General features: G+C 43.6%; 1 protein-coding gene across 1 annotated transcript in view; it reads left to right on the top strand.

Moving 5' to 3' along the window:
* Window positions 1-15,782, top strand: part of LPIN2 (lipin 2) — a 75,552-nt gene that overhangs the window by 38,332 nt on the left and 21,438 nt on the right. The window contains 3 exon segments of the mRNA XM_054019066.1: window positions 7-207; window positions 8,509-8,616; window positions 11,361-11,484. Of these exon segments, the coding sequence (XP_053875041.1) occupies window positions 7-207; window positions 8,509-8,616; window positions 11,361-11,484 (433 nt within the window).

Raw genomic sequence — 15,782 nt, 5'->3', positions numbered from 1 at the left:
TGAAAGGACATGTCAGAGCTCTGAAGTTACACACATCATGGAAACAGAGACTCTGTTCACCTCAGGGTCTGTGAAGAAGAAAAAGCGAAGAAGAAAGAAATACAAACAAGATAGCAAGAAGGAAGATCAGATCTCCTCTTCTGGGGTTGAAGAGATTTTTGAAATAGAAATCAGCTCTGATGACGAGAGGGGTGTTCAACATCTGAGGTAAATTGTTAAATTCATACTGAATGCTTTCATGTGGTATCACTAAGGCTTCGTACTGTGGTTGTGTATTAACTTTTTCTCTTATGTAAGGTACCCTTGAGTCAGAGTAGGTTTCAATAAGTTATAGAATGTGGAAGTCCAAGAGTTCTTTCCTCAAAAATACAAAGAAATTATATTTGTAATCTTGACTTCTTCCAGCATTCTTCAGAATCTTTCAGAATTGAATTTTGGATCCCAGTGCAAATGCCAAATCTTGTTTAAGCTAGTGTCTTCCATCAAAAATTATCACTCATGTCCCTAGCAATCAGTCCCGTGGGGCTGGTCAGGCTGGCAACACACTACAGAGCACACTTACATAATGCTGTAAATGTATATGTCACTTTATAGAACGCTAAAAAGCAGTCCTGACCTGAAGATGTTAAATATACAGAAGTGTTCTGATTGTGGTGGAGAAAACTGCCATCTTTCAAGTCACCTTTTAAGGCAGGGGTGCGCAAACTTTTTGGCCTGAGAGCCACATCTGGATATGGAAATTGTATGTTGGGCCATGAATGCTCACAAAATTGGGGGTTGGGGTGTGGGAGGGAGTGAGAGCTCTGGCTGGGGTTGCGGGTTCCAGGATGGGGCCAGAAATGAGGGGTTATGGGTGCGGGAGGGGGCTCTGAGCTGGGGAAAGAGGGTTGGGGTGTGGGGGAGGAGGCTTTGGGCTGGGGCTGAGGGGTTCAGAGTGCGGGAGAGGGCTCCAGGCTGGGGCAGAGGGTTGGGGTGGGGCCCGGGATGCACCTGCCCCTGTGTCTATACCCTGGCAAAGGTGACTATCCTCTCCAATTACCAACCCCCTTCCCCCCCTTCAAACACAGTCTCCCCTAAAAGAACATGATGGATACAGTAATTAACAGAAACGTATCTTTTATTAACAACTACACACTTAGGGGATGAGACTGGGACGGGGGCTTGGGTGAAGCAGGAAGGAAAGGACTTATCAAATTTTTGGGAATGAGAGCCTTCTGGTACTTGAGCAGTCTGCAGGGGTGGAGTGACAGTTTTCACGGCACCTGCCACCCCTCCTTCTTGGGACTTTGGGTGAGGGGGGTATGGGACTTTGTGGCGGGAAATGGCAGTTAGAGAGAGACTGCAGCGGGGCTCTGTCCTCCTGCCTCTGTTCCTGCAGAACATCCACAAGGCGCCGGAGCATGTCCGTTTGCTCCCTCATTAGTCCAAGCAGCGTTTGAGACGCCTGCTGGTCTTCCTGCCGCCACCTCTCCTCCCGTTCGCTGTGTGCTCGCTGGTATTGCGACATGTTCTCCCTCCACTGGGTCTGCTGTGCCGACTCGGCTCGGGAGCAGCCCATAAGTTCTGAGAACATGTCGTCCCGTGTCCTTTTCTTTCTACGCCTAATCTGCGCCAGCCTCTGCGAGGGAGATGGCAGGGTAGGTTGGGAGACATTCGCAGCTGTGGGATGGGAAAAAGGGAGTGAATTCCTCACAAAGATAATTTTTGGTGAACAATGAACATAGTCTTTCTCTGTGAACAAGACCATGCACAGCACCTATCACATGCGCACTCAGGACAAGGTCGAATTTTCGGCCTTCGCATTCAGTGCGTGGGGTCTTGCAGTGGAGATCAGACAACCGGGGCAGGACAGTGGAATTCGGGTAGCAGGCTGACATGGTAAGCCATAGACTTTTGGCTGCTTAAAACTTAAATTATAGCTATGCCCTCCTTTCAAGTTAAAGGCAATGCTCCTATCGTTGGCCAGTTCCTGCTGCTGGCAATCCGGCAAGCATGAACTCTGCCCCTTTCCCACCCCCTCGCGGCTGTCCCCGGGAAAGATCCCTGTATGCTGCCCCTCTCCCGCCTCCACCGCGTGGCTGTAAACCGCCGGTGAGAGTTTTGTAAAGGAATAGGCAAGCAGTCCCAATAGTAACATTCCCCTAATTCTAAGCAGGTCACCATGAGCGATATCACTCCGCTGAGAATTGCGGAGACGGACAAAGAATGCATGCTGCGTGAAAGCCAGCAAAAACCAGGGCCATATGCCGCCATGCTCTGCAAGGCAATGATCTCACAGTACTTGATGATAGCCTGGCGAGGAAAAGTTTCCTACTATGGAGGACACAATAAGGCCGTTCTCCCCAGGAACCTCATGCAAAGGCTTTTCAATTACGTCCAGGAGAGCTTCGTGGAGATGTCCCATGAGGATTTCAGCTCTATCCCCATACATATAGACCTTCTATTCCAGTAGCTGCACTGGCAAGGACTAAAAAGTTGAGCGCCTAGGGCAAACTAATCATGAAAAACCCATTGATAATATTCCTGTTCTGTTCAAAATAAATGTTTACATGTTTAAAACACTTACCGACTGATCCTTCCCCTGATTCAGGGTCCAGGTTAACGCTGGGGGACGGTTGGTAGGGGATCTCTGTGAGGGTGATAAAGAGATCCTGGCTGTCTGGGAAATCAGCGTTGTAAGCGCTGTCGACTGCCTGGTCCTCCTCCTCACCTTCCTCATCTTCCCCATCCGCTAACATCTCCGAGGAAGCGGCCGTCGACAATATCCCATCCTCAGAGTCCGCGGTCAGTGGTGGGGTAGTGGTGGTGGCGGCGGCCGCACCTAGAATGGAATGCAGAGCCTCGTAGAAACGGCATGTCTGGGGCTGGGATCCGGAGCGTCCGTTTGACTCTTTGGTCTTCTGGTATGCTTGTCTCAGCTCCTTGATTTTCACGTGGCACTGCGTTGCATCCCGGTTGTATCCTCTCTCTGTCATGGCTTTTGAGATCTTCTCATAGAAGATCTTTTTGCATTCCATCTTTTCGATTGCAGCTCTGAAAGCACGGACTCATCGCCCCACACAGCGATCGGATCCAAGACTTCCCGATCGGTCCATGCTGGGGCCCTCTTTCTATTCTGAGATTGCATGGTCACCTCTGCTGGAGAACTCTGCATCGTTGCCAGTGCTGCTGAGCTCGCCACGATGTCCAAACAGGAAATGAGATTCAAACTGCCCAGCCAGGAAAAGGAATTCAAATTTTCCCAGGACTTTTCCGGTGTGGCTGGTCAGAGCATCAGAGCTCGGACTGCTGTCCAGAACGTCAACAGAGTGGTGCACTGTGGGATAGCTCCCGGAGCTATTAGCGTCGATTTCCATCCACACCTACCCTAATTCGACATGGCCATGTCGAATTTAGCGCTACTCCCCTCGTTGGGGAGGAGTACAGAAATCGAATTTAAGAGACCTCTATGTCGAACTAAATAGCTTCGTTGTGTGGACGGGTGCAGGGTTAATTCGATTTAATGCTGCTAAATTTGACATAACCTCCTAGTGTAGACCAGGCCTATGAGGCAGCTGCCATTCTCTCATAATAAGTATATCTGAAAGAATGTAGGTAAAGTAAACAAGTGTTGTGCAAGATACTACTGCACTGGTGTGTGGTATTCAAATATCTCAATCCCTCATCTCTGGCTGGCACCATGCTGCTTGTAGTGTACCTAAAAACCTCTAAAATAAACTCCGTAATATCAAATACGTATGATCAATTAGACTCCCCAAAATTGACTTCTGTAATTCAAACCAGATTTTAATTTAAGTGCTTGCAGGTCCTTCTGGATTATTGCTAAAGAAAGAGAACTACCTCCTTCCCGTATATTGAAATGGATAAGCTAGCGGCATCAGTAAATTTCAGTAGAATTCATTTTGACATCTGGAATATAAAAATGACTGGAGCTGTATACTGGCTTAAAGCCCATCAAAAAAAATTAAACCTGTTTATTTTCTATCCTACCCTTTATATTATGGGCACAACATAAGCTAGCAGCAGTTTCCTGTAGAAGTCGATTCTGTAAGTCCACACTTGTGGAAGTGTGTAGACACTGCATGCTCACCTAGAAAGGGTATAAATAGCAGTGTAGATGGTGATGCACTGCTTAAGCAAGTAGTGTAGAGACTTACCTGAACCCCCAGGGTGCATACCTTACATGGCTCTCTACACACTCAAGCAGTGCTTCCCACATCTACACTACTGTTTTTTAGCAGCGTAGTGTCCCATTACCAGAGCCTTTCCTTGCTGTAGTGAAAGACTCGCTCAGTGGAGAAAGGTTTCAGGCTAGCAGCCGTGTTAGTCTGTATCCTCAAAAAGAACAGGAGTACTTGTGGCACCTTAGAGACTAACAAATTTATTAGAGCATAAGCTTTTGTGGGCTACAACCCACTTCTTCAGATGCATATAGAGTGAAACATGTGTTGTAGCCCACGAAAGCTTATGCTCTAATAAATTTGTTGTCTCTAAGGTGCCACAAGTACTCCTGTTCTTTCAGTGGAGAAAGGCTCTGGTAGTGGGGAGGCAGCAGGAAAAGGCTCTAGCAATTTCCTACTGCTAGAGCCATTTCCCACTTCCTCCCCCACAGTGGAGGTTTTCACTGCCATGTACATACACTATATGCCACTTTAAATTTAGGCAAGGCCTCTGATTGTTTAACAGCAGGAGGGGGAGATTGTTTCCTGGATTGAACTAGTTCATTACCACACTGTGAAATGGTTATATTCAGTATTTGACTGTGTTTATGTTAGGAGACCTGCTCTGGGACCTGAAAGAATAAATACCCAGCTTGAAAACATAGGAGCCATACAAATTGTTCATTGAAGCAGAGCTGGTAGTTGGTTATGAGCAGGAGGAAGGTCTTTAATAGGATGAGGAAGTGAATGTTAGTGTAGGAAGAGAAGGTGGCTGAAAAGAATCTTGTGTTCCTAAACATAGACATAAACTTCAAGGCCAGAAGGGGCCATTATGATCGTCTAGTCTGACCTCCTACATATCTCACCACAGAATCTCACCCACCCGCTCTCCTATAATAGACCTGTAACCTCTGGCTGAGTTACTGATGTCCTCAAATCTTGATTTAAAGACTTCAAGTTACAGAGAATGGCATCGTTTACTCTGGTTCAAACCAGCAAGTGACCTGTGCCTCATGTTGCAGAGGCATATGAAAAAAATCTCCATTACAAATGCAGAAAGCAAATTTTACCTGTAAGTAGACCTCCCTTTCCCTGTTTTTCTTTGCATTAGGTTAAAATACATTAAACGTACTAAAGTTCTAGGAACCTTAAACCTGTAGTGGCCTTTTGGGAACTGACTGCTGCATACCTTCAAACAGTTGCTTTCGGGAATCATTGTTGATAATTCAAAATGTATCTCTAATTACTTGATTGGAGGAGAGGCTAAGAGTTTGTAAGTTGGGCTGAAGCAGCTGGTTTAATCAAAATTGTGACTGGTTGTAGGGCTCTAGAGTATGAAAAGGCTATCTTTAGTTATCTAAGTCCTTTGAAAAATACAGTAGAGACAAAAAAAATTGTTAATAAAGCCAGAATTTTGTTGTAAATGCATTTACAACAGGATAAAGCTAAATGGAATAACACGAGAGGGCTGCTATAAAAATACTCTAGTTCAGTACTAACTGCCTGCTAAATGTACTTGGTCTTTGGTCTTTTGCATCACAGCATAACCATCGATATGTAATAAAATTCGGCTCTGAACTCCAGGAGACCCAAAATGTTGAGATGGTTTTGATGACCTAGCTCTATAATTGTAGATCTCGTATTTATATCCTTTGTGTCTGTTCCCATGCTCTAACAAAGTAGGAAGTAAAAGCCATACAGTAGGCATGAATTCAGTTTTCTATCCATCTAAAATCATGGTTGTACAATTAACTCTGATGAAACGTTGAGAGGCTTTGCTTTCATATTCAGTGGGGATGCGAAGACTACTCAAAAGTGTATCTGCATATTAGCAGATATTCTATAATGGACATGAAATTCAGAAAATACCTTGGCACTTAAGTTTTTTTGGAATGAAGTTACAGAAATATATATATACACCAAAATATCGGTAGGTATATTCCAAATAAACTTAAGTGCCAAGGTATTTTCTGAATATATATATAAAATACTAATAAGGAGTCTCTGCTCAGATTTAAAAATAACATTAACACCAGAAAAGCCAGACAAGTGTTTCCAATAGAAAGGTCAAAAGTACAGCAGCAGGCACCAGGAAGGAACATTTTATCAATTTCTTGTAAAGTGGAAAGGAACTCTCTCAGTTCATCAGAAAAATCTGCTTCCAGTTACTCTTGTAACTTATCACAAATATAATTTTATTCTCTAAATGCGGTGGTATATTGTATACATATGTTCTCAAAAGTGCCTTACTTAGCTAAGTTATTGCCAACAGCCAATTACTGAAATTGTAATGTATGAAGCAGAAATAGAGGATGTTGTGTATCTAGCATCTACGTATCTTTTACCATTTAGACACATTGTGCTTTTGACTGTTTTGTGTGGCTCCAAACTGGGATGTTGTGCTTTAACAGCCAATTTATAGGTTTTCTTTTCTTTGACTATCTGAGCATATTTGTATGCAATACACTGAGATATTGGTTTAAAAACATTTTGTAAGTCAAATTATTACACTTTATAGCAGATTAAATTAAACATATTTACTTAGGACATATATAAAATAGATGAGGGAGGGAAAGAAATGGCAGCTGGTGAATATTGCAAAATAGATAACTGAGGGTGGTGCTGTTAGGGCATGATCCAAGGCTCATTGAAGTGACTGAGTTTTTTCCATTGACTTCACTGGGCTTTGGACCAGGTTCCTAGAGACTTCCATATTAAAGATTCCCAGACCAAATACCGTCTTGGTCACTGAGGACTGAAAGTTGTTGTTCATCTGATGGTTCAGTGCCTTATGTGAAATGAGTTGATTGTTTGTCTAGTTCCTGTGAATAGATTCCACTTGGCACTAACTACCCTCACAAATGGCACTACCTGTAAGTCTTGTTAGTATTCCCAGTGTTTTTGTGTATGTGTAGGAAAAAACAGTCTCATTTTCTGGGGTCTTCAACACTGGATGCACGCATGAGCAGTGTGAGGAAGCATATTGTCACCACCAATATACCTCTTGTCATTAAGGCTGTTAATTTAGCACCTCTCGTAAGCAGTAAATATTGTAAGTGAAACAACAAATACTTGCTTATGTTAATAAGTGGGAAAAATACATTTTCATCATAATATGTTCCAGTGTTATCACCCACTAACTAGGAACTCTTCTCCATTTTGACTGAAAGAGGTGTGCAAATGAGTGGAAAAATCATTGTGGTGCATGGAATCTAGAGGGGGCAGTATAAATTTTCATAGGCTATACCTAGATTTTGGATCTCTCTTTTGGACTGAGAACATGCACTGGAATTCTTTAAGAAATGTTGTACAAAACCAGTATGGCCATTTCGCTGATGGAGAATCAATTTTTGTTTTTGCATATTAAACTTACAGCTGTTAAATCAAATTGCTTTTTAAATAATCATATGCCAGACTTGTCCTCATGGCCTAGTGTCCTTGCTTTAGTGTTTGGATTTGGCAGGGTGGGAGGAAGGGAGGGGATAGACGAGGGGAGAGAATAAACTGGTTTCAGAACAAGTTATTTATTTCTAAGAATAATTATCATATTCAGTACACTTGTTCAATTACAAAGCTCTGAATGTTTATAAATACAAATATTTGAAAGGGGCTTCTATAAATTAAATGCAGTGATTAGCTTAGTCATAGTACCATGTGCTTTGATCTCATTAGCGCTCTTCAGCTAATCACAGTTGGGCCTGGTGTTGGGAAATTAACCCAGTTACATCCTCTGCTCAAAAATGTACTTGAGGCAACTAATAGTAGTATCCAGTGTTAGTCTGGCTAACTTCTAGGTCCTATGAGACTTACCAATAACTTTTTTTTTTTTTTTTTTTTTTTTTACTGCATTATCCACAAACTAGGCTAATATTCAAAGAATACAGTGTCAAATCTATTTTGGGCATTCCTTTGTTGTAGTATTCTAAATTAATAGATTTTTGGAGGCTTTTGGTGAGGATCATCAACATTGTGCTTGAATTTTTCCCCAATTTCAGTTTTTGCTTACATACTAAACAGCAAGCTTGTGGAGGATGGCATCACTTGGTATATGTTTGTGAGATCTTTAGATTAACACTAAATTGTTTAGTTAAATATGTGGTGAGGGTAATTTTTAAACTTTGCTAGGATCTTTATTACGGGTATTAAAAATGGCTGTGTAGGCAAGAAAGCAGCACCTCCGATGATGAACTATTGCTCTTTCTTTAGTTATCTCTCAACTATCAGTCTCTTCCTTTCTCTTTTTGACCTAAGATTTCTGGTAAAAATAATTCAGTTCCACTAGGTAAGTTGCCAATGGAGATCTGTCATTGACTCACTTAAAACAAAAATGGTTCTTTTGCCTCCGCAGAGGATCCTCAAATTCTTCACCAAAGAGTGAAGAGCAGAAAGAGCCTTTGATTTATCACTCCAAGGATCATTACCCTTTATCTGATGGAGACTGGTCCCCTTTGGAGAAGTAGGTCATTTTATGGTGTCATCTTTCTGTATGATTTTGTACTCTTATGTTATGTAATGCACCACCTCCGTAACTTCTTCTGACCAATAAAACTACATAAAGAAGGGTGCTCAACATCTGTGGCATCCAGGACTGAATTTGAAACTTAGCACGGGCTCAAAGACTGTGCACAATTTATGTGTAAATTTACGTTTGTTAAAAAAAACCCAAAAAACTGTTGTACTTGTATCATCCTTTCTGAATGAACAAAAGCTGCTCTTAAAGTTCACCAGGGAAAAAATAAAACTGTAGCTGATCATTTTATTCACACCTAATAAATTACAGGAAGAGGGCAGATTCCCAAGCACTCAACCTAAGGTCAGCCACAAATGTGTGTGTCACAGAGTAAACATTTGTGAAGTGTCTAGGCTAACATTTGTACTAACTTTTGTTAAATTGAGTTAAATGACAAATTACTCAAATTAAAACAGGACCACAAACTCTAGACAAACTCCCAGTCCAGAGCAGAGGAGCAGCCAGTTATATTTGCATAAAATCTCCAGGTTTTTGGAGCTTTAGCCTTAACAGGTATTTGGCGTTCATTGCTATGGTATCTGTGCTCTTCATAAGAATTAATGAATTTATCTTCGCAACACAGCTGTGAGGTAGAGGAATATTTTCCCCATTGTACAGCTGTGGAATTGAGAGAGACTACGTTACTTGCACAAGATCACACAGCAAGTCTGGGGTAAAGCTGGGGGCTGAATAAGTCTTCTGTTTCCTAGTCCAGTTCCTTAACCATAAAATCATCCTTCCTCTCTAGTGCATGAGGCGATCTACCAATTTTGGGGATAGAGAGCAATGTTGGTGGCTGAGGGATCCTTTAGCCAATTTAAAAAACTGTCAGGGCAGGTGGCCACATTATTAATACTAATTCTAGTTTCAAGGGTGGTGGTGGAAACAAGAATTTAACTGCATTTGCCAGTGGGATTCATGGCCTCTTAAAAAGATGGAGTTTTGACCTTTTAAAGTATTTGGGCAAAGCTTTGGGTGTGCTTTTGATTCAATTAATTATTCCAGTTGACGTATTCAAAGGGGGTGGCTGTTGGGGAAGGAGAAGGAAGACTTGGCTCCTACTCTTTGCCTTACAAAATGGTTAGCAGGAGCTTTGAGCTTTTCAAGTGTTAAAGTATACAGTCAAGAGGAACAAGCCTCCAGCTTGTTCCAGTTCTTTATAGTGCAATACAGAATCCATCAGTTGGAGTACAGTGTTTCATTGAAGTATCTGAGCACTGTTCCTCCGTGGATAGCAAACTTGTTCTTGTCATGATAGTTAATGTCTGAAGGGTTTTCATGAATAAACCATCATCCCTCCTCCGGTTCTGCGATAATCTCGTGCACCCTAAAAAGTCAATCAGTAGCAAAGACCAATGTTTAACTAGCACATTAAACCGATGAAACAGGGCTTAAAGGCCCTCCTAGAGGAACTCACTGTGGGTGTATGAATGTTCAAGCAAAACGTCAAGTTTCTGTAATATGTTATCAGCATATTCAAGAAAAGAAAATTTTCTGTAAATCCCAAGAATAAATGCTTCCTTCAAGTAACCATCCTTATTCCAGCCTCACAAGGTCCTAGGCATTTTGCTATTTAGAACAGTACCCATATTGTAATTTAGGAAAGTAGAATTGAATTATCCTGACTGTCAAAGTTGTCTCAATTGAAGGCAAATTCAAGGGGCAGGGCATTCTTAGGGTTGCCAGGTGTCTGGGTTTCAATTGAAAGTTCAGTTGAAAAGGGGACCTGGCAGTGTCCAGTCACCATGGGCCGGGGCAAGTGGCGCTAAGTTATCAACCCACACTAGCCCCGCCTCAGCCAGGGCCACTTTTTGCCTGCATTTCATGGGCAGGCAGCAGGCTCCGTGTCAGGTTACAGCTCCTGTCCCAGCCCCAGAGCAGAAGCCCAGCTGGGTGGAAGAGGAAAGTGGAGAGGATCAAGTGATGAGGAAGTGGGAGGGGGCAGAGGAGCAAGAGGGGGTGGGAGCTTGGGGGAAGAGGTGGGATAGGGTCTGGGGCGGCAGGAGGGGTCCAGTTTTCAAAAATTAGTAGATATTCTCCTATCATCAGTAATTGAGGGGTGTGGTTCTGTCTCCAAGCTGCAAGCAGGCTGAAATACTATTGTAATGTATCTGAACCTCATTATTCTAAGGAAACTTTCAAGTAAACACACAATATTTTCCCTGATTTGATCATATGCTCTACTAGTTTTGTCCCCACTCAACCCTGATGGGGGTGGGGTGTACTGCTGTATGCTGTTGTATATTGGAATGTAACCATCTATTTAACTTAATTTGCAGTAATAAGACTTTAGTAATGGATGAAACTTTTCAGGCTTTGCAAACTGGAATGCTGTCTCTTGTCTGGAACATGGGAATTTAAAACATATTCTAAATTAACAGGAGGAAGTACATCTGTCTCATGATGGCAGCTAAATCATCTAACTTAAAAAAAAAAAGAGAGAGAAAATTGTGGGGGAATTATACGGAGAACACTTCAAGTACAATGAAGAAATCTGTTTAGTGTGATCAGTATGTAAGCCCCTGAATGTGATTTTCGTTTTAACCTAATTTCTTGGTCTGAAAACCCAACTGGGCTTCTTGCCCTGTTGTTGAATAATTGAACCTGTGTTAAACTAGGGAAGGCTAACAAAAGTAGCTGCACAACAAATGCATTTTAAATACTGTAGTTTTCTGTGTTTACTTTGATAGCCCTTTCTCAGACCCAGTCTGTCCTAAAAGTGATTCAGAGCTAGAAGTGAAACCTGCAGAGAGCTTGCTTAGAGCTGAATCTCATATGGAGTGGACATGGGGAGGATTCCCAGAATCTACTAAGGTAAAGTTATTTACAGATGAATTTTATATACTGTCTGGGACTTTTAATGTGACTGAATTTTGTCTTCCTTAAAACTCTAGATTTCACATTAGACTATTGAGGAAAACTGAGCAATTGTAAATAATTCAACTGAAATAACATGAAAACAGCACCCTCTTGTGGCTGGCTAAGCTGAAGGCTTTTTATTGATTTCAAAAGCAGGGCTGCAAAAAATCTTCCAGAATGATTTTTAGAGTAAAAATCTGTAGCTCTCTAATTTGCTGCTAGAAACAGAAGATAATTTTTAAATGATGCATTAGATGCAACAGGAATGATCAAATCTAGTAACCTTTTTTGTAAAAGATAGGACCAGGCTCATTCCAGGGGAATCGTGTGCAAATTCTAATATAGGGAACTTGATGGCTTCTCACCCTCACGTTGTGGACTTTTAGCTACCAAATGCAGCCCCACATAGAAGAGGTCCTGAATAGGACAGGTGAAGAAACTTGCTGGATCTGTACATCCTTAGACAGCCCCCTTTATAAGTGCTCCTGGCCTTCCCCGGTAGAAGCCTGACATAAATCCACTGTTGTCCAAACTGAGGCAGGGAAGTATAATGTAGCACCTTCTCTGTACCCTCGAGAGATGATGAAATTTAGGCCCTAAACCCATAGACAGCTCTGGGTGAGTGGACCGCCGTTTTGATGCAGAGCCTTAGTGAAGTTCACTGGGCCCATTCATACAACAGTCCTTTTGGAAAAAGGCTGTACATGAATATTATTTTTAAAAATTGGGGTATTATTGAGAGGAGACATTTTGACTATAAGCAATGATCTATCATCATCAGTTGAAAAGTCAGGGTTAGTTTGAATGTGTCAAAAACCTATCTAGATTTGTCAGTGCAATTCTTCAAAAGTGACCTAATCACATTCAAAATGGAGAGCTGGTTTTAATGAGGTCTGTTTTCATAGAATCATAGAATATCAGAGTTGGAAGGGACCTCAAGAGGTCATCTAGTCCAACCCCCTGCTCAAAGCAGGACCAATTCCCAGCTAAATCATCCCAGCCAGGGCTTTGTCAAGCCGGGCCTTAAAAACCTCCAAGGAAGGAGACTCCACCACCTCCCTAGGTAACGCATTCCAGTGTTTTACCACCCTCTTAGTGAAATAGTTTTTCCTGATATCCAACCTGGACCTCCCCCACTGCAACTTGAGACCATTGCTCCTTGTTCTGTCATCTGCCACCACTGAGAACAGCCGAGCTCCATCCTCTTTGGAACCCCCCTTCAGGTAGTTGAAGGCTGCTATCAAATCCCCCCTCATTCTTCTCTTCTGGAGACTAAACAATCCCAGTTCTCTCAGCCTCTCCTCATAAGTCATGTGCTCCAGACCCCTAATCATTTTTGTTGCCCTCCGCTGGACTCTTTCCAATTTTTCCACATCCTTCTTGTAGTGTGGGGACCAAAACTGGACACAGTATTCCAGATGAGGCCTCACCAATGTCGAATAAAGGGGAACGATCACGTTCCTCGATCTGCTGGCAATGCCCCTACTTATACAGCCCAAAATGCCGTTAGCCTTCTTGGCAACAAGAGCACACTGTTGACTCATATCCAGCTTCATATCCACTGTGACCCCTAGGTCCTTTTCAGCAGAACTGCTACCTAGCCATTCGGTCCCTAGTCTGTAGCAGTGCATGGGATTCTTCCGTCCTAAGTGCAGGACTCTGCACTTGTCCTTGTTGAACCTCATCAGGTTTTTTTCTGCCCAATCCTCTAATTTGTCTAGGTCCCTCTGTATCCGATCCCTACCCTCTAGTGTATCTACCACGCCTCCTAGTTTAGTGTCATCTGCAAACTTGCTGAGAGTGCAGTCCACACCATCCTCCAGATCATTAATAAAGATATTAAACAAAACCGGCCCCAGGACCGACCCTTGGGGCACTCCACTTGAAACCGGCTGCCAACTAGACATGGAGCCATTGATCACTACCCGTTGAGCCCGATGATCTAGCCAGCTTTCTATCCACCTTACAGTCCATTCATCCAGCCCATACTTCTTTAACTTGGTGGCAAGAATACTGTGGGAGACCGTATCAAAAGCTTTGCTAAAGTCAAGAAATAACACATCCACTGCTTTCCCCTCATCCACAGAGCCAGTTATCTCATCATAGAAGGCAATTAGGTTAGTCAGGCACGACTTCCCCTTCGTGAATCCATGCTGACTGTTCCTGATCACTTTCCTCTCCTCTAAATGTTTCATAATTGATTCCTTGAGGACCTGCTCCATGATTTTTCCAGGGACTGAGGTGAGGCTGACTGGCCTGTAGTTCCCCGGATCCTCCTTCTTCCCTTTTTTAAAGATGGGCACTACATTAGCCTTTTTCCAGTCATCTGGGACCTCCCCCGATCGCCATGAGTTTTCAAAAATAATGGCTAATGGCTCTGCAATCTCACCCGCCAACTCCTTTAGCACCCTCGGATGCAGCGCATCCGGCCCCATGGACTTGTGCACGTCCAGTTTTTCTAAATAGTCCCGAACCACTTCTTTCTCCACAGAGGGTTGGTCACCTTCTCCCCATGCTGTACTGCCCAGTGCAGCAATCTGGGAGCTGACCTTTTGCGTGAAGACAGAGGCAAAAAAATAATTGAGTACATTAGCTTTTTCCACATCCTCGGTCACTAGGTTGCCTCCCTCATTCAGTAAGGGGCCCACACTTTCCTTGATTTTCTTCTTGTTGCTAACATACCTGAAGAAACCCTTCTTGTTACTCTTAACATCTCTTGCTAACTGCAACTCCAAGTGTGATTTGGCCTTCCTGATTTCACTCCTGCACGCCTGAGCAATATTTTTATATTCCTCCCTGGTCATTTGTCCAATCTTCCACTCCTTATAAGCCTCTTTTTTGCGTTTAAGATCAGCAAGGATTTCACTGTTTAGCCAAGCTGGTCGCCTGCCATATTTACTATTCTTTCTACACATCGGGATGGTTTGTTCCTGCAACCTCAATAAGGATTCTTTAAAATACAGCCAGCTCTCCTGGACCCCTTTGCCCTTCATGTTATTCTCCCAGGGGATCCTGCCCATCTGTTCCCTGAGGGAGTCAAAGTCTGCTTTTCTGAAGTCCAGGGTCCGTATTCTGCTGCTCTCCTTTCTTCCTTGTGTCAGGATCCTGAACTCGACCATCTCATGGTCACTGCCTCCCAGGTTCCCATCCACTTTTGCTTCCCCTACTAGTTCTTCCCTGTTTGTGAGCAGCAGGTCAAGAAAAGCTTTGCCCCTAGTTGGTTCCTCCAGCACTTGCACCAGGAAATTGTCCCCTACACTTTCCAAAAATTTCCTGGATTGCCTGTGCACCGCTGTATTGCTCTCCCAGCAGATATCAGGGTGATTAAAGTCTCCCATGAGAACCAGGGCCTGTGATCTAGCAACTTCTGCTAGTTGCCGGAAGAAAGCCTCGTCCACCTCATCCCCCTGGTCTGGTGGTCTATAGCAGACTCCAACCACGACATCACCCTTGTTGCTCACACTTCTCAACTTTATCCAGAGACTCTCAGGTTTTTCTGCAGTATCATACCGGAGCTCTGAGCAGTCATACTCCTCTCTTACATACAACGCAACTCCCCCACCTTTTCTGCCCTGCCTGTCCTTCCTGAACAGTTTATATCCATCCATGACCGTACTCCAGTCATGTGAGTTATCCCACCAAGTCTCTGTTATTCCAATCACATCATAGTTCCCTGACTGTGCCAGGACTTCCAGTTCTCCCTGCTTGTTTCCCAGGCTTCTTGCATTTGTGTATAGGCACTTAAGATAACTCAACGATCGTCCCTTTTTCTCAGCATGAGACAGGAGTCCTCCCCTGTTGCGCTCTCCTGCTTGTGCTTCCTCCCAGGATCCCATTTCCCCACTTACCTTAGGGCTTTGGTCTCCTTCCCCCGGTGAACCTAGTTTAAAGCCCTCCTCACTAGGTTAGCCAGCCTGCTGGCGAAGATGCTCTTCCCTCTCTTCGTTAGGTGGAGCCCGTCTCTGCCTAGCACTCCTTCTTCTTGGAACACCATCCCATGGTCGAAGAATCCAAAGCCTTCTCTCCGACACCACCTGCGTAGCCATTCGTTGACTTCCACGATTCGACGGTCTCTACCCCGGCCTTTTCCTTGCACAGGGAGGATGGACGAGAACACCACTTGCGCCTCAAACTCCTTTATCCTTCTTCCCAGAGCCACGTAGTCTGCAGTGATCCGCTCAAGGTCATTCTTGGCAGTATCATTGGTGCCCACGTGGAGAAGCAGGAAGGGGTAGCGATCCGAGGGCTTGATG

This window comes from Malaclemys terrapin, chromosome 2 (assembly GCF_027887155.1).
Source record: "Malaclemys terrapin pileata isolate rMalTer1 chromosome 2, rMalTer1.hap1, whole genome shotgun sequence".
Classification (NCBI taxonomy): Eukaryota; Metazoa; Chordata; order Testudines; family Emydidae; genus Malaclemys; species Malaclemys terrapin.
The sequence above is the reverse complement of the archived record's forward strand: the minus strand, read 5'-3'. Positions and strand labels throughout refer to the sequence as shown.